Source organism: Chionomys nivalis, chromosome 8 (genome assembly GCF_950005125.1).
Source record: "Chionomys nivalis chromosome 8, mChiNiv1.1, whole genome shotgun sequence".
Lineage (NCBI taxonomy): Eukaryota > Metazoa > Chordata > Mammalia > Rodentia > Cricetidae > Chionomys > Chionomys nivalis.
In genome coordinates, this window is record NC_080093.1 from 30,072,578 (window position 1) to 30,094,530 (window position 21,953).

The window sequence follows — 21,953 nt, forward strand, 5'->3', positions numbered from 1 at the left end:
CCCAAGCCCCAGACTAGTGAGTGGTCTTCTAAGTGTCTGTGACACCTAGTTCATTTCAGCCACAGAGAAGAATAGACCAAGACTCACTGCACAGAGGCCTAACTGGGGGATGTGGCCTGCAATGAGTACATTGCATTCCATGCTGAAAGCCTTTGCTGTCTGTGGCAATTCGTAGTGCATCCAACAGTAGGTCTTTTTAAAGTGACAGGCTTCTGAGGGGCTCTGATGAAGCCTACCAGTTGAATCACAACTTAGGTGGGGTACAAAGCTGGGGGTTTTGAACTTTGAGGAGAATGCTACTGTACACAAGCAACATCTTCGAGGAAGGTTTGCCCACTCCTCCCAGCCTGTCTTCAAGTGAAACCTTGGTTACTCCCTCCTTACCTTCCTTTAGCCCCTTTACCCCCTGGAAGATGCCACAGGATCCTCTCTGTATTCCATGGCCAGTTTTGAAATAGTCACCAGCATCCAATCCCACACGTTTGGGACCCTTTTGCCATCTTTCACTTTTCTGTTTCCATTCCCCCTTCCCCCTTTTTACTACAAGGATTTCTTTCTTGTTCCTTAGGATCTGACAACTGGTCCTGTAGAAGACTGACATAGTTTTAGGTTTAAAAAGAAAGGCAAATAAATAGGTCCAGAAAGGTGAAGAGTCTCTCTGTGGTTACCACGCTCTGGAATTTTATGGGAAGGAGCGTGTGTGCGAACGAACGTGGAGAGCAAGACACTAGCTGGCCTGGTGACCAGGAGCCCGCCCCCATCCCTCCCCGCCCCCTCCGGCGCTCACACTCAGGAAGCAGCTGGCTGCCGGCCGGCCCTCGCGGCCGCACACACATCCACACTCCTCGCCGGGCTGCCTCCCTCCCGCCCTCTTCCCCCTTCCCCTCTCCCTGCAGCCGGCGTCCCTACTGCGCCGCCCGGGCAGCCCAGAGCGCGGCGCGCAAGGGCACGGGAGCCAGGGGCCCGCGCACCTCGGGGCCGCGGCGGGCCCGGGTCCAGGCTCGCACCGGCGCTCTCCAGCCGGGACCCAGCTCAAACAGCCAGCATCCCGAGCCCGGACCCTGACTCCACGCATCCCCTCAGCCCAGAGCGAAGATGAGCACCCAGGGCCAGGCACAAAGTCGCCGCTCAACTTTGTAAAGACATGGTTGGAGTGTGTCTGTGTGTAGCGGGGACAGCGAGCTGATGCCGAGAGTCGGCCGGCTGCCCTGCCTCCTCCTTCCCGGGCCGCCGCCGTCGCAGCCGCGCGCGCACACGCACGGTCATCGGGCAGCGTTTCCGAGCTCCGGCTCTGGGCTTGGATGCGAGTTTTCATTTCCGAAGGAGGCAGAGCCCGCGTGGAGCGCTGACGGGCTCAACCCCCACCCACTCGTCGCCAGTGCTGTCACTCTCCGGCTGGCGGGGAGAAGAGACTCGCGCGCCTAGCTTTGTTGTGGAAATCCGGTTACCTGGTAAGTGGATGCCATAGGAACTTTGTTCGGCAGGCGAGAGACGGAGCGAAAAGGCGCTAGAGAGTGTGGGGGCGGTCAGTCGCAGATATGCAAACTCGGGATTAGAAATAGTTTGTGCACGGCGGGTTGGTGGCGTTCGCGCGGGTTTGAGGACACAAGCACCCCAACTCCCCATACTCAGGGCTTCTAGAGACCTAGGCACACCTTACCGAGGCTGATGGCAATATTCACTTAGCCATCAGACTGACTGTCAGTTGCCTAAGAGCGCCCAGTGTACACGGAAAGGAAACCAGCAAGGTGTTGAAGTTTCACTTGTGAGGGAAGAGACTCTGTGCCTTTTAAAAGAAAATACAGGTTCCAGAAAGCTTCACAGCCAGGGCCAGTTTACCGAGCGCTCCTGCACGGTGCGCGCCATCCCTCGGGGTCATACTTAAGGGAAACTTTGGCGAAGCGGGGAGTGATGGGGTGAGCTGAGGTCTTTCGCTCACAGTCGGGACTGTAGTTGTCTTTCCGGCTTCCACGTGTTTGTGGAGCGCCACGAAGGCTGTTTTCCACTTTTGTGTTTCATCCAAGTTGGTGTGCCCATTGTTCAGGAAGGTCCTTGGGTTCCGGGATACAGCTTCTAGTCCGGAGAGGAGCAGCGATCCGCATCCGCCAAGTTTCAACTATAACCTCCCACGCCACGAAATCGCAGACACATTCAGACACTAACACCCCCCCCCCCCCGCGCCGGGTTCGTCACCTCGCGTGTACATTTTTTATGGGCCGGGACAAAAATGTCAGCACTGTTTGGGAAATGTCTCAGTCTCGGGGACTTTGTCCCACTTCAAGACTCTGGTCCCTATAAATGACCCTGTGTCTATTTTGAAGTCGGCCGGGACCACTTTCTGGAAAGCGTGAGTGAGCTGTTGGCAATGCTAGACACACACCTTGCCCCAAGCGACATTTCCAAGTTACTCACTAGAGCTGACAAGTCACCCAGGGGACGAGGAACTCACCCAAATGTCTGTAAACCTTGGCCCGGGCAAATTTGTCATCCTATGGATGATTCAAGTAGGTACCTGAAGGGAGACACTTTGGGGAAAGGTCGCGCCCTTGGTCTTGGTATGTAATGTGTTTGGGAGGCTACCACAAAACGACACCTGGTGCGTGCACTCGCACCATGGTCCGGATGCGGGCAGAGTGCGGGGTACGCGGCGCTGTGCACCCGAGTGCAGCTTCCGGGGCTCCGACCCGCGACTCCCCTCGGTCGGCGACTCCCCTCGGTCGGTCCCGGCTTTTTCACAGGCGGCTGGCGGCGGCCTTTCTGCCCCCGACTTACTCAGTACGGGGTTGCACAACAGGAAGCCGGCACGAGTTTGTTTTGTTTTGTTTTGTTGCGTTCGCTCGCTTGCTGGCTGGCTGACACGCAGCGGGTGAGGGGCGGGGGCAGAGCGGGGGCGGCAGGGTGCAGAGAGCACCACTAGGGGCCCTGGCGCCTCCACCTCCGGACCCTCCCCTCACTTACCTCCGGGGAGACCAGGGGACCCAGGATCCCCGCGGAGCAAAGGAGTGTGTGTGTGTGTGTGTGTGTCTATGGGTTGTCTGTGGCTCCGTGCCTCTGTGTATGTGTCTCTGTGTTGGGGAGGGTGTTGAAGCCCCCCGGAGGACTTTCCACCCACTGTTGCGTGACCACACATCTCGGCCCTGCAGCCCCACTGCCACATAGGCTCCTCTGCCCTGTGTACCTCTCTTCCTGGTTTGGCTTCCCTGAACCCAACTTGGTCCTATGGGATAGAGAGTAGGGGGTCCACTTCCGGAATCCTAGGGAGCAGTGTCCACAGGGACTATACACTCCAGCAATTGCAACCCTGTTTCTCCTGGAGTGTACACTTTCCCAATTCTGCAGTCTCTTTCTAGGACAGCAACATCTCTTGAGAATTTGGGTTGGTGGTCCCTGGTGATCCTAGAGTTGGCTAGGAAAGAGAAGTTATACAGCTCCCCCCAGTGGACCAATTCCCTTTGGGTTATGGGACCAGGAGTTCCCAGAGGTAACCTTTAAAAAGGCCTAGGGGACCTGGAAATCAAGACTCTGAGACTCAAGGGGTTTTGCCCAAGAACCCCTGCCAGACTTAAGCATCCAGGAAAAACACTGAAGTTTCTCAGTGGAGAGAGGTTCTTGGCTCGAAGGCGAACTCAAGACAAACGCGAAGCCTCTTCTGTCTGCTCTGAAGCTTTGATGAGTCATGCTTTCTGCCTTGGATAGGAGCCAGGTCAGTTCCCCAAATGTCTCCTTGCCCACTGGACTTCACTTTTTAAACTAAATTAGGAACTTTTTAAATGGTAAAAATGAACTCGTGTTAGTTTAAACCTTACTCCCCGCTTTCTCTCTCTCATTTGCAGTGAGGCTCCACAAGGCAGGTGCAACCTGTAAAAGTTTGCAGGAAAATAATGAAGGTTGTGCTTGGAAAGACCTGATCTAAAGAGGGAACTGCGTGAGCCTGTATGTCTCCCCCTTTCTCCAGTGAGAACTACTGACATTTAATTACTTTACTAGAATTTGCCACAGTTCTCAAGACTAGCTCCAGCCCCACTCCCCCTTTAATTGAAGGAGGCATTATCCCCATTCTTATTGGTACCTTGTTTATTCTTTTTCTTCCATGCCTGGAGGACTAGGCCCTTCTTGAGAGTGAGTTAGTTAATTCCTTGTGCTCTGGGATGATTCCCTCTTCCCGTGCTCCTCTAAGGTCAGTCTGGGCAGAGTGGTCTTTCTCCAATTCATTGATTCTATCTGGCTTTCCATCAGTTCTCCCAATGCTTCTGCCAAAGTCCCACTCAGATTAGCAGAGCTCCGATATTTGGGTTGGTTGGTTTGCTTGGGAGAAAGTGGTCCTTACTCCAAAAAGTAACTCTGTTTTTTGGATGCGCTTCAGACTCTACCTAGTATGGAATTTTTACCTGGGCAAAAAAGAAGGGGGGGGGGAGTTTAAATAAATGGAACTGATGTTTCCTAACAGCCCTAACTTTATGTGGCAGAGGTGTTCACTCCACAGTTTGACATTATCTTTTTCCTAATCACATTATTTATTTCCTAATAGGCCCGAGGATATTCTGTCCGCATCTTCCTCTCAGGTCGTAGTTGCTGGTCATTGGAGTTGGAATGTTAGTGTTTAAATCTCCCAGATTGTAGGGGTTCTTTTGAGGGAGTGGATCCAGGAAGAGGCACAGGAGCACACTCTTATCTTTGGAGAAGTCATTTCCTGTGTTTCTGCAATTATTTTTCTTTTTTTTTGTTTTTTTTTTGGTTTTTCGAGACAGGGTTTCTCTGTAGCTTTGGAGCCTGTCCTGGAACTCCCTTTGTAGACCAGGCTGGTCTCGAACTCACAGAGGTCCACCTGCCTCTGCCTCCCGAGTGCTGGGATTAAAGGCGTGCGCCACCACCGCCCGGCTGCAATTATTTTTCTATAGAGGAATTCTATTATAAATAAGGTGTCAATACAGAATTAACCGGTTTGTGTTTGGCTGGTCCATAAACTCAGGACTGAAGGGGAAAGGCACATGGGTAGTCTCTGCGATAAAAATAGGACGGCATTCTTAGTCAAGGAGGAAGAGACAAAACGACATGAAGACGAGGTGAACTTTTCTAGAAGATGCCTGAGTAAAGAAGTTACCCTCTTATTTTAGGCAGAGTTGATACAAAAGCCAGCATTTTTATTGCGGTAAACAAAATATCCATCTGGAAGATCACACCTGTTGGCAGCTTCATAAACAGGACACGCCCGCAAACTAACATCTCAGAAGTCCCTCAGTGACTGCCTCCCTGTAAGGCGGTGGTTCTCAATTTGTGGGCTGCGACCCCATTTGTGGGTTGCATATCAGTTATCTTGCATGTCACAACGTATTTGCATTACAATTCATAACAGTGACAAACTTACAGTTGTGAAGTAGCAATGAAATAATTCTATGGTTGGGGTCACCACAACATGAGGAACTGTATTAAAGGGTCCCAGCGTTAGGAAGGTTGAGAACCACTGTTTAAGGTAACACTGCCCTCATTTCTAGCTCTCATGTCGGTTTTCCTGAACAAGTATCTCTATGCAATTGGAATAGTTCTAGCTTTGTTTGATCTGCACACAACTTTATAGTAGGTCAGGTAATTTTGCTTTTACTTTAAAGGAGATGGGAACAGTTTGGCTTAGAGAAAGTATTTGTTTGGGCATTACTTAAAATGGTAGAACTAAGGAGAAATGCAAGTGAAGTGGGCCCTACGTCTACCTGTCAGCAGTTCGGTACCTGCGTGCCTTGTGTGACTCCGGGTGGGCAGAAAAAGGGCTGAAGAGTATGCACTGGTAGCCCTGGGGTGAGGGCCACCACTCCACAGCAGACATAACTTGGGTCTAGTACTGGATTGACTGTGGAAGTTGTCCACCAGAATGTCAAGGTTCGGGTAGGACTATTGTGTCTGCCCAGAGGATGAGATAGGATTTCTATGTTAGGAAGATGGTAGAAGAATCGGATAGACTAGACAGCGTACAACTGTAATTAAACTGAATCTACAAGACACAGAGCATGGGGCTCGTTACTGCACTGTCACGTGTCATTTATACTGTATTCAGATAAGAAATGATAAGGGCAGGCTATAATTATATATCTCACTTATATTTTCTGCAGAATATGATCTGCATAATATGGATAGCATAAATATAGTAAATATGTATAAATTAGTATTGAAATGTATGTGTGGTAACTAAAATGTGAAAAGAACAGATATGTAAATACAGTGTATGACAGTCTCTACATACGAGGGCTGGTTGGATTTCAGATACAAGCTAAAACTCAAAAGAAGTGAGGATTTAGACAAGGAAATGACACCTAGGCAGATAGGCACAGCACACCGTAGAATGTTAGGAATTTTAAAATGAAAAATGTGGATGGCATAAAACAGTTAACATTTGTTGACTTCTTTATGTCCTTGTATATTCACTGTACTGAGAATATGACATACATTTCCTCTTTTATTGCTCTGTAATGACATGGACAGCACACAATAGTGTGGGTGTCCTCATTTGACAGAGACACGGAGACTAGCTTGGGAATAGTAAGAAGGACATAAAATGGGCTTGGGGAGGGAGTAAAAGTGGGCTGGTAGGTGGTTCATCTGGTAAATCTCTCACAAGTGTGAGGACCACGTGAAGAAATAGATGTCTTCCCCACGTTTTCAGCATGACCTGAGTTCTAACCCTAGAAGCCACGTGAAAATGCTAGACAGGTTGATGCACCGTGTAACACCCGCACTTGGGGGGGGGGGGCAGGCAATGAGGATCTATTCAGTGTAGCTTTGTTGGCGAGCTCTAGGTCAGTGCAAGACCTTGTTTCGGAGGAGGTGGAGTGCATCACTGGGGTTGACACCAGAGATTGCCATCTGTTTCCCACGTGTGTGTGCGCATGCACCTTTCCATGTTGATCTGCATACATACAAACTTCATACAGAGATGCACACATCATACACAAACCCAGAAAGAGGAGGCTGGGAACTCTGGAGGCAGAGTTCACAGCAGCATGCTAGAGTAAGAGTCCAGTCGTTTACTGTTTTGGGAACAAAATCGGGGGATTTGTCTGCAAGGCTTGAAACCTCAGAGGTGCCCCGTAGCTGAGCACATCCTGGAGATGAAGAAAGTAGTGGCCCATTCTTGTCGGCTGTGATCTCTAGGCCAAGGACATGAAAGGCTGCTCGTTCCTTCAGGGGCAGCAAGCCTCACGGAACTGTAGATGAGGAGATAGGCTGGAGCACAAGATCTGACCTTGTCCCAGGCTCCTTGATAAAGTGACCGGCACTTCTGAACGTCAGTGATTTTTAACAGTTCTGAGCCAGAGCTTCCAAGTTTCGTTTCTAGGCCTGCTGAAGACTGTACACAGAAAACCAAGTAGAAGCCAGGGCTCTGTTTTTGTGTGTGAAGAAGTAGATTAATGTTTTCCCAACCTTTTCAGCATGACCAATAGGCTCCACTCCTGTCTGTAACTTGGCTTAGTCATTCACGAAGGTTTAAACAAGATTTTTAATAAATATGTTGTCATGTTGGGTAAAGGCCGAGTCATTGTTGTGGATGTTCATACTTCTTCCCTGATGTCAGGGGACAGAATTAACTTGTATAAAACTTCTGTCTACCAACGATTAAAAATACCTAACAGTGGCTACTTTTGAGTCACTGTGGCCAAGGAGAGAAATCATTCAGTCCACGTGTGGCAGAGATTCTTCAGCAAGCTTGACTCTTGGGTCTGGATGATCAGCTTTGCTTCTAGAATCTTCTATAGGTAGCTGTCTCTTACCCCTTTGAGAAGGTTGTGGTTTTAACCTTAAAAATAGCCATTCCTGTGGACGGAGTGGTAGGTTATACAAACCGAGGGACCCGGAGCCTTCTTTCCGTCTAGAAGGTTCCCTTCGCCTGTGCCTCTTTGTGTAAGGATGGGTTTTCCTGTTTTCTCTACAAAGAACATTCTCCAGTCGGTTTCCACCGCGTTTCCAGGTTTGGAAGAAGAGGGCTTTGTGTCTCAAATGATGGCCACATGGGACAGCAGTGTAGGTAATTAATGTAGGAGTGTCTTCATAGGGGATGAATTCATCTGTTCAGTTTTAGATTCCTCATCTCAGGATCTGATGGTTAAGTCATATTAAGACCACGTTTAAAAAAAAAAAAAACCAAAACAGCTCATTCTTCTAAAAAACTGAGTTGTGTTAATATATAGCTATTGCATATTTTGGATTTTTAGTCAGGGTGTGACTTCATTCTTGGGATTAATGTCTACACTCTGCAACTGGGAAGATCTAAAAATAATCAATAATTATTGCTATTATTATTAATTTATAGGTATGGGTGTTTTGTCTGCATGTATGTCTGTTCACCACATGCATGCCTGATGTCTGGAAGGCACGATAGGGTTTTTTATTTGACCCCTTGGCACGGAGTTACAGACAGCTGTGAGCTGGCGTGTGGGTGATGGGAACGGGACCCTGGAACTCTGAAGAGGAACCAGTGTTCATAACCTTCTCACTGACTCATCAGACTCCATTTTCGGTTGTTTTGATGCTGATGCTGTTGGTCGCTCAGTTGTTACTTATCAGCACAAATGATCAATTCCTCTCTATTGAGAGGTGATAGATAGCAGTGGTTGAAATGTAGATTTATATTGTTTGACCTTAAAAAAATAATAAAGCAGCCGGGCGGTGGTGGCACACGCCTTTAATCCCAGCACTCGGGAGGAAGGGGCAGGCGGATCTCTGTGAGTTCGAGATCAGCCTGGTCTACAAGAGCTAGTTCCAGGACAGGCTCCAAAACCACAGAGAAACCCTGTCTCAAAAAACCAAAAATAAAATAAAATAAAATAAAATAAAATAAAATAAAATAAAATAAAGCCTAAGCAAAGGCAGGAAGATCTCTGAGTTCAAGGCTAGTCTGGTCTACAAAGGGAGTTCCAGGTCAGCTAGGGCGACCTGGAGAATACCTGTCTCAAGAAAACAGACAAAGAAACAAACAAAAAAACCCACCCAAACCAAACAAAAACTTTTAAGTATCAAGCTTTCAAGTATTTTCTACATTGTATACTATTTCGATATTTCTTTTACTTTGATTGTTTAAATCTGGCTGTACCCACAGCTGCTGTTTGTAGGTGTTTGGGCCAGCTAAGAGTCCAAACGGTTTTCAAACACCAGATTTTGTTTCATTTTATCATGACCCACCATAAATTACAGTGTTTATCCAAAACACACTGTGTACATACAGATGGGTACACCTGCAAAGAGGTGAAGCAGAACAGTTCTTGACTATTATTACTCTTGATGTACTCTGATAGCTTCAAATATATTGCAGTCTGTTCTATTTATTTATATATATAAAAAAAAGAACCTTTCTCTGTTGAGTAACTGATACCATAGGCCATCAGGGGATTGCTGCCCAGTTTGCAAAACACGGCTTTGGAATGAGTATCTTGGTAACTATAGGCCTAAGAACTCAGCGTATTCATACCTGTGCTGTGCCAAGGCATTGCCAGCCCATGACTGCCTGTCCGAGCATCCCTGTATATGCCGAAGGTTTTGGTTTCAAGTTCATCCTAATTTGATGATTAATAATCTAATTATGATTATGATTATTTTTTTGGACTGACTGGCCATTCTTTGTAGGGTCACAGCTCTCTAGACCTTTCTGTATTGACTGACGAGTTAATGACTGAGACAAAGTGACAGCAAACTTCTCAGTAATTATTGCTAAAACCAGTGACACTGGGTAAGGCAGGAGGCCGCGAGAGGCCTGGGGATGCACGCAGGTATGGAAGATGCTTTCTGGGGGCGGAGGTGCTGCCTGGCTTCACTGCTGTTCTCCAATACGGTCTCTCTGAAGGTTCAGATTTTCTTACCAGGCATCTGGTTGGTAGTCATTGTCTTCACAGCCACTGCCTGGATCTTCAGAAGGTTGCTTCTGACCGTCAGACTGACTGACTAGAATGGGCTCCTGAACTAGATGGTTCGCCCACCTCCTCTTCTTCTTCTCTTTGGCTTTGGCCATGCTCATGCCCCACATTGTAAACATCATAGCTACAGACTTCGATTTGAAATGCACTGTCAGTTATTCTATTCCATTTGCTTAAGAAAAATTAATCTTCATTCTAGAGACAGTTTATAAATATAAAATTTAGAATAGTTAACAAAGTGTTTATTGTGAGTTAGTTTAGAGTTTGGAATAGTTACAATATGTTGATGATGACTTTGTTTAGAGTTTGGATCATGACTTCTGTGGAAGAGAGGCCCTAATGCAGGCTATAGAGTCTTTTGTGAGTGGTCTTTGGAAGACTAGGGTAGAATGCTTGCTAGGAACACTCATTTGTCTCATTAATTAGTGCTAAACTGAGATCTCTGATTTCATCTTACCAGAGAGTGTATTGTTTAACATCGGCATATACAGATGTTCAACATAAATGTGGTAATATTCTTATAGTCTTCATTAGGCCTTGAGAGTACTTGAGTGAAAAGATTTATACGCTTCTTTGAGTTTCTGCTCTGCAACTCAAATGTGAGTTTCTTCTTGTGAAACTTTTGTGACTCTGTTGGTCTCAGTGCATACAGTTAGGAACCCGTACAAACAACTATGTCTTGCTGTGGACCCATTCATCATAATAGAGGACATTCCAGGTTTGGCCCAGAGAAATGATACTGTCCACGTCCCATATAGTTCCTCCATAATATCCTCCCACGTCATGGACCCATGTTTGCACTCTCCTCTTGTTGAAATTGCCGACAAGAATCACTCTGATTTATTGGTGACATCTAATATAGCTGTGTTTATATTGTTGCCAATAAAATGACTTACATGATTGGTTTTTGTTTATACAGTCTTTACGGAGGAGTCAGTCACCTGTGTTAGAACAAGGTACATTCTGCTTATTAAAATGAACTCTTGGGATATAAGAACATTCAGCTCTACCTGTCCTTGATTAAATTGCAAAATCTGCTTCACACTGCAGCCGTGCATGAGAATACCTTATATTACCCATCAATAGGTTTTTCATTTCTATTTTCTTCTGGCTACAAAAAGCAGTAACAGGAGAAGCCCAGGAGAATAGCATGGGCCTATTAAACGATGAAGGCAGTGAAGTTGAAATGACAGAACTTAATGAAATTATGCAATCATTAACCCAAAAGGGAAGAATGAAAAGAGTAACATGTCATAGATGGCTTACATGTGGATTCACACACACACACACACACACACACACACACTGCACACATGCACCGTAAATGCACGCACACATTTGCCTATATGCATATATACAAAAATTATCATATTCAGGATCGGTTTGCTTCCTGACCGTTATTTGTGCTTCATTAACAGGATTTTATTTTTCTTTTGTGTGTGTGTGTACAGGGTAAGAAATGCTCTCAGCATAAGGAATGGAAAATGTAACAAGGACTAAATGTAGCCTAAGGAAATGAAATGATGTATGAAAATTAATAATTAACTGGCTCATCGGATGAATTATGACTCTCGATGAGTCTATTAATGGTATTTACTAAGAAAGGGCCTTTGACTGTAAATAGGCATTATAGAACTCGTTTCTGGAATTTTCTTGAGAGGATGAGTTAACATTGCTTTCGTTTGTCTGATCTCTCTTACTCTGTAAGGAGCAGTGTCTGGAGCCCTGTGGAGGAGACTGAGCCATGGTTTTGTATTTTGATCAAAGTTGATGCTTTTCCAGAGAACGAGTGGCATTATTAAATGGTTTTTCTACCTTAAGTTTCCTCAGGGGTTAAGTCATTTCCTCTCTGACCTGAATTACAGGAGTGTTTTAAGAGTTTGAAAGTGGTCAGAAGGAAAGATTTAGTAACTCATTAGCAGAGTGAACATTTTCATTGTGAGACCCAATGGGGTATAAAAATCTAAGTTTGGCAGAACTTCATATATGAAAATCCTGAAAATTATATTTCTGTATGCTCTTTGTCTTTCTCCTTAAAAATTCTTTGTTCTTTTTTTTTTTTTTTTTTTTTTTGGTAGTCTTGAGTAGAATGTTTGAGCCTAAGATGGAGGAGAAGCTTGTGAAAATTTTTAAATAAAAAGAGGGGACTGGCGAGATGGCCCAGAGGTTAGAAGCCCTCCCTGCTCTTGCAGAGGACCTAGGTTCGGTTCCCAGCACCCACATAGCAGCTCACAACTGCTGGTATCTCCAGTTTCAGGGGATCTGACCTCCTCTTTTGAGCTCTATGGGCACCAGTCAGGCTAATGGTGCAAACACAACACTAACAAATATAAAATATAACTAAATGGCCGGGCGGTGGTGGCGCACGCCTTTAATCCCAGCACTCGGGAGGCAGAGGCAGGCGGATCTCTGTGAGTTCGAGGCCAGCCTGGTCTACAAAGGGAGTTCCAGGACAGGCGCCAAAACCACAGAGAAACCCTGTCTCGAAAAACCAAAAAAAAAAAAAAAAAAAAAAAATAAGTAAATGCATCTTTGCTTAAAAAAAAAAAAGGTTCAGTAAAATTTTCCTGGTAAACTGCATTAGCCAGGGATTTGATTTTCCTAGCAGAATCTAAATTTTGTGCTGCATCCCTTTGTTTTTGGTTAGTGCTGTCTTTGTGCATGGTGATAAGGAAGGCCCGGCCCTCCCAACTGTCTTTAAACTGGATTGGTAGAGAGGGCTGCTGTTTTAGTTCTATGTCTACACAGTTCCTCTAGCTTTAATTCATAAAGAAATAGATTCGATATATTAATTTGTTATTGTGGTATGTGAGTGTTTTTAAAGTAGTACTTCTTATCTAAAGGATTAGGGAAAACAGACTATCAAGAGACCCTACTGATTGTGTTTGCCTTCCCAGGCTTTTAGGGTTGAAGAACCGAGTCCAGGGAGCTTGTGACTTAGGTCTTGGCTCCTTGGCTTCTTCAGAGCTTCTCACTGATGTTTGAACATAGGTCTTTCCTAAAGTCGAGTGGTTTACTTCTTCTTTCTTATCCAGTGGGTTTGAAATGATATTGTGATCAATGACTTAGCTCAGAAGTATAGAAAATGTTACACTGTGAGTAAACCAAATTGATTTTCTAGCTGCTAGCATTGAATGCTCCAAAGATTTGTTGACATAATTCATGTGAAAACTTTAATTTTAGGCATATTTCCCTATATAGTTTCTTTATTTCTTTTCATCTTACATCCCCCCCCACCATGTAGTTTCTATCTTTTCTTTTTTTTCCCCAATCTCATGGGTGGTTTTGCTTAACTTAAATGCTTGTTTGCCTAATTTTTTTCTATATTAATCATGTCATTTTTGGGGGGCTTCTTTTTTCTCAGACATAAAAGTTAAGCATATTTTTTGTTTTTTATTTAAACCTATTTCAAACAGGAGTGCAATTTATAAAAAATAAAGCAAAATAAATATTCATGTACGACATATCGGTATGATATTAATTAAGCGTGATGCTTGATTCTGCTGTTGCTTTCTCACCTTCCCTTCTCGCAGGTCTTAATAGCCGCACCTAATGCTGGCATTCTTAGTGATGCGCTTCTGATCCAGACTTTGAGGAGAACTGCTGTATATGATGCTGTAAACGACTCTTTTTTTTTTTTTTTTTAACAAAACAAAATAAAACAGAAATGAGCACAGTCAACAGATCTGCAGACACTTGCCACTTGGACATGGTTTAACCGACGCCAGTCATTTTGGACTATTCTTCATTTTAAAAAATTGGCCAATATGGCATATTTATTTTTTTTCCCTTTTTGGTAGCTACTGAATAAATGCTTCCTCTGAAAGTAGAGAGTGCTTAGAAAGCACTATTTTAGGAATGAGCAGAGAGTGGATAACACGTTTGATTCTTGCTCAAGATCGAAGGGAGTGGTTGGTAATACAGTGTAGCTCCACGTGCACACGATAGATGTGCACACGACAGACAGTGTGCAGGGAGTTTTCCAGAGTCAAAGAAGAATTGACTTAAGACCAGTTGAGTAGCAAGCTCTATTCTTACTGTTTCATGAAGAAATTCAGTCATGCGGGTTTGGATAACGGACCTGTATTGGCAGGGGAAGTGGGAGTGCCAGATATATGACAGAGAGAGTTCTGGAGTGTCTCTTAGGGGTGGCAAAGCTAATGTCATCGAAGGGTGGGTTTCTTGGCAAAGCAGAGAAGTAAAAAGCACATTCTGAATCTTACATTTGAATCACAAAGTGCCTCAGTGCAGGCACGCGTGGTAAATTTCATGGAAAGCACGGTGAGCATTTGAGTATATTTTATTTCCTAAAATGGTGAAATAAAACAATGTCCTTGAAGAAGTTTTCATTCCTTGGTAGCCTTCCCACATGATTGGTGCTGCCATTTCTCTTGGATCTTTTGGAGTTGAGTTTAAAATATTTGTTCAAGACTTCAGGTGGATCCCACTTGCTAAAAAAATCGCGACTTTTTTTTCCTCTTGAGGACATATGGATATTATTGACTTGTTCTCAGTCTTCATTTCCTGTGTTTGTTCAGTGGTGGCTACTCCTGGGACTATCTTGTCTCTGTAAAAGATACATAGTGACTGTTTCAGACATTTTCAGTAGAGAGGCACCATGGTGTCTCTTGGCTACTTCATTAGACCTACTTTAAAGAGTGAGTGGTTGGGGAGTGGGGAGAGCCTTCCTTAGTGATTTACCTTAGGAAATGTTGATGTCATCACATACAAGTAGAGAATACCATTCTGTGGACACATTTGTATTTTTTTCCGCTTTCATCGGAGGCTCCCTAACACCATGTATATACGTAATACAGTGGGCTTTCTGTGAACATACTGGCTACCCCACCTTATGGGTTCCTCGTCTGCGCTTTCCAGGAGGTCTTGTTTATAACTCTCTACTTTCCCAGACCCTCACATGGAAGATGGAGTATTGTAACATTGAGTCTGTTTCTAGCTCCATAATTCAGGGTCAATATGGATCTAAGTTCTTGATGCTGCTGTAAGTATTTCAGTAGAAGGAACGACAAAAACTCAAATTCTCAGGCTTAGAAATTCTGACTTTCTGCAAACCTGGGCACTATGAAAATATTCCTCTTAGGATGAATGTCATGTTGGCTATATTTGCTGACTGGGGACATCAGAAATTGAGTCTCCCCAAGGGCTGGTGTTCTGGGTTTCCAAAGACTCTGTGGGGAAAATGAAGTGTAAGGTCCTTTGGGAATAGAATGAGTTACATCGTGGGAGCAGTCCTCATAGACTGATGGTAGCTGCTGAGAGAGCACCATGTTGAGAAGGGCACAGTGGCAAACAGGACAATGCAGTGACCCATATACTACAAGCTTCCCATGAATGCAGAAATAGAAAGTGTTTGCCAGGGATCTGTGTGTTTTATGATCGTGTCCTAAGAGAGAAGCCAGTTTGCTTACTGTGTTTCTTTTTGTCGTGGTATGAATGTTATACAAGCTGAAAAATTGCTGTGTCCTTTTTTAAGTTCTGCCTTTCCCAATGCCTGTATTTGTTTTTGTTTTAAACAGACTTATCACCTATCCCATGGATACATTACTTGACTTACCCTGAAAGGATCATTAGCACCATTCGATACTGACCATCTTGGCCTCAGGGCTTTCAGGATGAATGGAAGGTCATGTGGCATGAGTCTCCATCGGCCATCAAGAAACCCGCAGGGGCCTGGGTTGCTCAGTGGTCAACATACTCCTCCCATCAGAGCCCACTCGGGCACTCGGGGCCCCTCATCCTGTGCCAGCCTGCCCAGCCCCGCTATTGGAAGTCCTGGTAACAGCCTCCACCTCAGGATGTCCTCCGGAGCAGGGATGACTGCTCAGAGCAACGTGGCCGTGAGCCCCATCCATCTGCCCGCCCTGAGCCCCAGGAGACAGTTACTCACCAATGGGAAGACTCAGTTTCCAGCCACTCAGGCCCGTGGCATGGCCGCATCACTTACTGTAAAGCCCAAACAGCAAGAATTTGGAGACCCCTTTTCTCCAAATCCCGAGAAAGGTAGGATTGTCGTTTTGAAATCTTTTAAAAACGGGATAATTTTATCTCCCCCGTGTCTTTTCACTGCCAGCGAGTTCTATAGAAAATTAGTGTAATTTAACATCAGAGTCAAAGTTCACAGTCTCATGTTTGGTAAGGGGTTGGCAGTGTAGTTGTGTGTGAATGCTAGGCACAAGTGTGTGACCCCTCAGAACGTGAAGCGGAGAGGCAGGTAAAGCAGAAGGGTCAGCTTCAAAGGGAAATAGGGCAGGCAATGGTGGCAGGAGAGCAGGAGCAAGGCGATGAAGTCTGTCTTCTGCATACATGTGGCTCTGCCTTGGCTTCTGGGAGTAGAGGGGTGGATTCTCTCAGCCCTGGAGGACTTGGCTGAACCAGAACCAGTGCTGGTGTTAGAAGTACTGGAAGAAAAGATGTGCTTGGAAGGGAAGGCTTAAAAGGGAGACATTGTAATAACCAGTAAGAAGAGGAATAAGTTAATATAAATAAGAAAATTAAGAGTGAAATCAACAGAGGGAATCAAGTTGGAATAACACACAACACACTCCCCTTTATACTGGGGCTTGAAACCATGGCCTTTACAATAACATACTAGGTAACTGCTCTACTGATGAACCCTGTCCCCGCCAAGAATAATAAACATGTATTTAAAATTTGTGAGGGACTAGAAAATTGGGTTAATTTGAAATACACTGTGTGCTTTTAACTCAGTATTAATTGGGTTGCCATATATTTCAAATTAAAGAGCAGTTGTTGAGGACTAATAAAGTATTTGAAAGATATTTTCTCCAGCAACTGGGGTGGACTTAGTGAATTTATGTTGCAGATGGTGTGCGTGTTTAGGCTAGGAAGAAGAAGAGCCGGTATCCTACGAAGCTACAGCTTTTTATGTAAAATAGCACTCTTGTATATTCCTTAAGGTACTTTACCACTTAGTAGTAAATGTTTGTATTCAAAGTGCTTATCTTGCTCAGTAGATTTACCAGTATGCTTCTGAACAGCCACTTATGCTGTTAATTAAGGTGAAAAATGATTTATAACAGACCTGTAGCCAAAGGATTGTTTGTCTTGGTATCTATGTATTTTGGTGTATGGAGTGTTTGGTGTAAATGAGGAGATTTTTAAAAAAAACCCCAAAACCCCACATCAGTAAACATAAATGTAGCTTTTATATTTCTCTTATACTTTATTATCTCTTTTCATACATATTTATATTTAGTCTAGTTTCTCTTTGGAGTTGTTTGCTCTCCTAAAGGTACTGGTATTTAAGTTCAGGTAAAGTTTTCCTGGGGCCCCTTTCCAGACTAGTCTGTCACTGTTAGGCCCCAAGCGGCTGAGCACTGTGTCTTCCTTCCAAATGCCTCTGTTGGGTTTTAGAGGCATTGCCCCAGCGACACCTCTCAGCTCATCTTGACTAGCAAATTGCGACTTGCTTTTATAGGCACTCCTGTTTCTCTAAATGACCTACAGTGCTAATGGTGATATTATTACCAATCTGCATGTCTCACGTCATGTATATGTCAGGTAGCATGTGGGGATGCTTTCCAACATGGACTCAGAGATGGCTTGCACCATCTTGGGATGTGGGCTGTGCTTGATTTAACTGATGGAGGTCCAAAAAGAATAAGCACTTTGGGGACACTAAGAAAGATCCCAGGAATGGTACTTTGATAGACGTCATCATTATAATCAACTTCAGGAACTTAGGTTGAGTGAGTCTGAGTGTGTCATCATGGCCAGTATACCTTGGAATGCATGTAGAGCAAGTACTGCCTCCCAGTTCTTCCCTGGAGCCTTGCTGGCTCTGTTAGTAGACAGTGCCTGGCTTTCTGTCAACCTGCTTGGAGCATGAGTTCTCACAGATAAGAAGCTGGGGACAATCTAAAGTTATTCCTCTCATCCTTGCAGCTTGAATAGCATGGTCTCAGTGAGGCCAGAGTAGTTGAATTGTTCCTTCTAGAGTAGTTGAATTGTCCCTTGCTGATCTTGTCAGAATTCATAAATCAAGGCAACAGCCAATGGTGTGGGCTTGTTTGAACTCCTTCTGGTCATTTACTCAACAAATAATCATCATCGGACATAGATTGTGGGGGAGCCATTGTTCTGGAAGTAAAATGCAGTCCTCGCCTTAGGGTGTTTGAGAATTCAGACAAATAGATGGGTAGTTAGAAAGCCTGAGGGTTCTGGGGGGGGGGTATACTCAGAGGAGTGTGGCAATCTTTGTGTGTGTGAGTACATGTGTGTGCATGTGCAGGCAGTGTGGTGTCCAGACGACAGTGCTGGTCTCTTCCTCAGTTATTGTCCACCTTTTTATTATTATTTTTTAAAGATGGGGTCTCTCACCCCCGAATATGGAACTCAGTGGTTTTGCTAGAAAGGTTGACCAGCACACTACAGAAATCCCATCTTTGCTTCCCCTGGTCTGGGGTGACAGACATGTTTCTCCACTCCTGGCATTTCTGTGGGTGCTGGGAAATCCAAACTCAAGTCCCCAATGCTTGCAGAGCTAGCAGGTCACAAACAGACTCATCTCTGTAGCCCTGCCTGTCAGCTTTTGAGAGGGTTCCATGGCCTAGGTGGATCTAGGAGGGCAGTGGGCTGTGTAAACACACATGTGGAAAGTGAGGTGCTCACGTTGTAACTGTACTCAGTTGTGTGTACAAGAGAGCATGAGTGTGTTCGTGCATGAGCTGGCGTGGCCTGTGTGCACATGAGGGAGCTCTCTGGCATTTGTTTCTGGCAGGGAGGAAAACACCATCCAAGCCCGGAGGCATGAGATCAGGGGAGGTTTCTTGTTTCTACCAGGCTCTGCATGCCTTGGAGGTGTAGAGTTTTGTAAGAGCAGAAGCTGGAGGAGAGTGAACTGAAGGCAACCACGAAGATCTTTTTTTTTTGGTTTTTCGAACCACGAAGATCTTGAGAGACTCACCAAGAAGAGTAGAGGCGGGAGGTGCTTTGACCCTGGGGCACCATGTAGCTCTGGGCATACCAGTGGAGGCTCTGGGAAAAAGAACTTGAGAGTGTATATTAGAGTAAGTGACAGAGAGAGAGAGTGTGTGTGTGCATGCACACGTCCATGTGAGTACATAGAAATAGAGTCTTTCATTTTGTGGTTTCCTTCTTTCCTTCCTTCCTTCCTTCCTTCCTTCCTTCCTTCCTTCCTTCCTTCCTTCCTTCCTTCCTTCCTTCCTTCCTTCCTTCCTTCCTTCCTTTTTTGGAGAAAGTGTTTCTCTTTGTAGCTTTGGAGCCTGTCCTGGAACTAGCTTTTGTAAACCAGGCTTTGTCTGAACTCAGAGATCTTCCTGCTTCTGCCTCCCAAGAGCTAGGGGTTAAAGGTGTGTTCCCCCCCCCCACCTGGGAAATAAAGAGTCTTACTATTAGGAATTTGATAAGGAGATTGTGGGCCCAGTCAGAGCTGAGGACCTGAAAACCAGAAGAACTAAAGGTAGAATTTGTGTCTAAGGGCCAGCACATTCCAGACTCAGGAAGAGCCAGTATTTCACTGTGAGTCCAAAGGCAAGGAGAAGAAACCAATGTCCAGTTCAAAAGCAATCACGCCGGAAAGGGTTGCCCCTCATGTAGAGAAAGGTCGACCTTTTGCTCTGTCCAGGCCTGATTGGATGCAGTCTCTCATCACTAAGGAGGGCAGTCCCCTTCCTTAGTCTGCTGGTGTCAGTGTTAATTTCATCCAGAAATGCCCAATGCGAACACCAAGAATAATGTCTCACCAAAAGTGTGAGCGCCTTGTAGTTCAGGTAAAGTCACACAAAGTTAACCACAGTGGAGTCTCATTGCTTTGGGACAGTGTAGAGTTTACACAGTAATAAAAAGAGCCCTTTCTGAGCCCTGAGAGCGATTGTACTAACACTTGGGACTGCATCCAGAGAATTTAAGTCCTTGATGATGTTACAGGGGAACACTGGTGTGAAGTGTAGGTTTGACCGTGTTATTTATTTATTTATTTATTTTTTGATTAAGGATTACATCCCAACAACCTGGGAACAAGGTAACGGTGGCTTCAGCATCCTATGGTGTGAGTTTCAAATGGTACCTCGAGGTCATGGAGTATCACAGTGAACTTAAAAAGGCCCAGGATACTTTAAATTTGAAGGAATCAGAGAGATGCACTGCATTCTTTGCTCACCAGGCAAACTTCATGCTAGCGGAGAGGAGGGGCGCTTTCCACAGTCAGTTTCATTACATTCCTTTTGGTGACCTCTGTGAAGCCGTGATCTTGAGGAAAGCAACCCCTTTTTATTCCTGTTCCTGAAAGCAGTTCCCACCGTAGCCAGAAGGTAGCTGTGCAAGTGTCCATCACGAGATGAGCGTGTGGACACAATTTGGTCATGGATGTGTACTGCCCTTGGAAAGGGAGGACATTCTAGCACATTCCATAACAGATAAGCCTTGAGTAAGCTGTGCAAAATGAAATATATCAGCCTCTAACACATGCATTTTGTGAGTCCTCTTGTATAAGGACGTGGAGTAGTCAAGTTTGTAGAGACAGTGGTTGCTAAGAGCTTGGGCAATGGGAGTGAGAAGCTCGTACTCAGTACGAAGATCTGGCTTGAGGTGAGAAAGTTCTGGAGTTTGGTGGGTAGTTTACTTTTCAACTTCTAAAGTTATTTAATTGTTTAACATTTGGGGTTATCTTGGAGAGAGTCTCAGACTGACCTGGCACTCACTTTGTAGCCTAGGCTGGCCTTGCAGCCCTCGTCTCTGCCTTCTGAGTGCTGAGATTCCTGGCGTTGAGTCACCACACTGGATGATCTCACTACAGTTTTAGCCAACAAGTAGATGTGAACAGGCAGTGAGCATGCTGGGATCTGCCTCATTCTAAGGTTTGGGGAGTGGTAGGGTATACTACGGGAGTCTCTTTCCCTCCTGAAATGATGGCTAGTGAATCAAACAGGTATGCTATTTTTTCTTTTAATTTATGAATATTACTCTTTGAAGCAGCTAATAAGTTGCTAGTACATAAATGCGGTGAAGTGTTAACATCCAGCTCCTCAATAGACATCTGTTAGGTGTTTCTCTGGGCCCGAGGGCCCCATAAAAACAGAGACACTTGGTTGGCTACATCTTCGAGTGCCCCAGACCTGTCATGAGGCATTTTTCTTAGGGGTCAGTGTTGGCTGTGCAGCTCTGCACTGCTGGGTCTAGGACCATGCAGTGTTCCTCTTGACTGCACAGTGGCTGCCTCAGTCCAGCTCTGACCAGAGTCTGCCTCTGAGAAGAGGGAGGAAGGATAAAAGGCAGAAAGAGAAAAGGATCATTTCTGTCAATTTTGTACCTTTTAAACAGTCTCCTGAGGGCCCCAGCCAGTCATTTACACTTAAATTAGACAGTTGTTTAATAAAATACTTCTCTTTTTTTTTTTCTTTTCTTTTTTTTCGAGTCAGGGTTTCTCTGTAGCTTTGGAGCCTGTCCTGGAACTAGCTCTTGTAGACAAGGCTGGCCTCGAACTCACAGAGATTCACCTGCTTCTGCCCCCTCAGTGCTGAAACTAAAGGCACCACCACTACCAGGCAATAAACTACTTCTTAACAAGAAAAATTCATTATTTGGTCTCAAGTGTTTCGGTCTTCTTTTTTTTCTTTACATTAAAAATAACTAGTTTATTATTATTAGTTAAGACAAGATTTTACTACATAGCCTTGGAAGGCTTGGAACTCAGTATAGACATGCCTTGAACTTAAGTGATCCCCCTGCCTCAGCATACCAAAGTGCTGAGCTTACAGAAGACATGTGCCACTATACCTAGATTAATAGATTTGACTTTGCAGCATTTTACCACATTTATCTTTTTCAAGTACTTTGAACCACTTCAAAATGTGACAGACACTGTGACATTTTGTCTTTAAATTGTCATTCTTCATGTATATACACAAATGCGTGTTCATAGCCAAGGAAGTCAGGCAACAGTATCACTTACATATAATTCTATCTTAATATGCATTCCATAATCAAATTAATTCTGCATTATTTTATATGTTATTCATAAATTACCTCTCTTTCCTCTTACAATCTAATCGCCCATTC

The 21,953-nt window shown here is 44.7% G+C and overlaps 1 protein-coding gene across 2 annotated transcripts in view; it reads left to right on the forward strand.

The window, feature by feature from the left end:
* The first annotated feature begins 1,315 nt into the window (after positions 1–1,315).
* Glis3 (GLIS family zinc finger 3) overlaps positions 1,316–21,953 on the forward strand; it is a 430,288-nt gene continuing 409,650 nt past the window's right edge. Inside the window, exons 1-2 of one of the 2 annotated variants that reach the window (XM_057779622.1) lie at positions 1,316–1,451; positions 15,431–15,914. In XM_057779622.1, coding sequence (XP_057635605.1) covers positions 15,527–15,914 — 388 coding nt within the window. In that variant the 5' untranslated portion in view covers positions 1,316–1,451; positions 15,431–15,526. Of the gene's footprint in view, positions 1,452–15,430; positions 15,915–21,953 lie in introns of those variants that run through there. The other variant, XM_057779621.1, reaches the window with a different exon arrangement.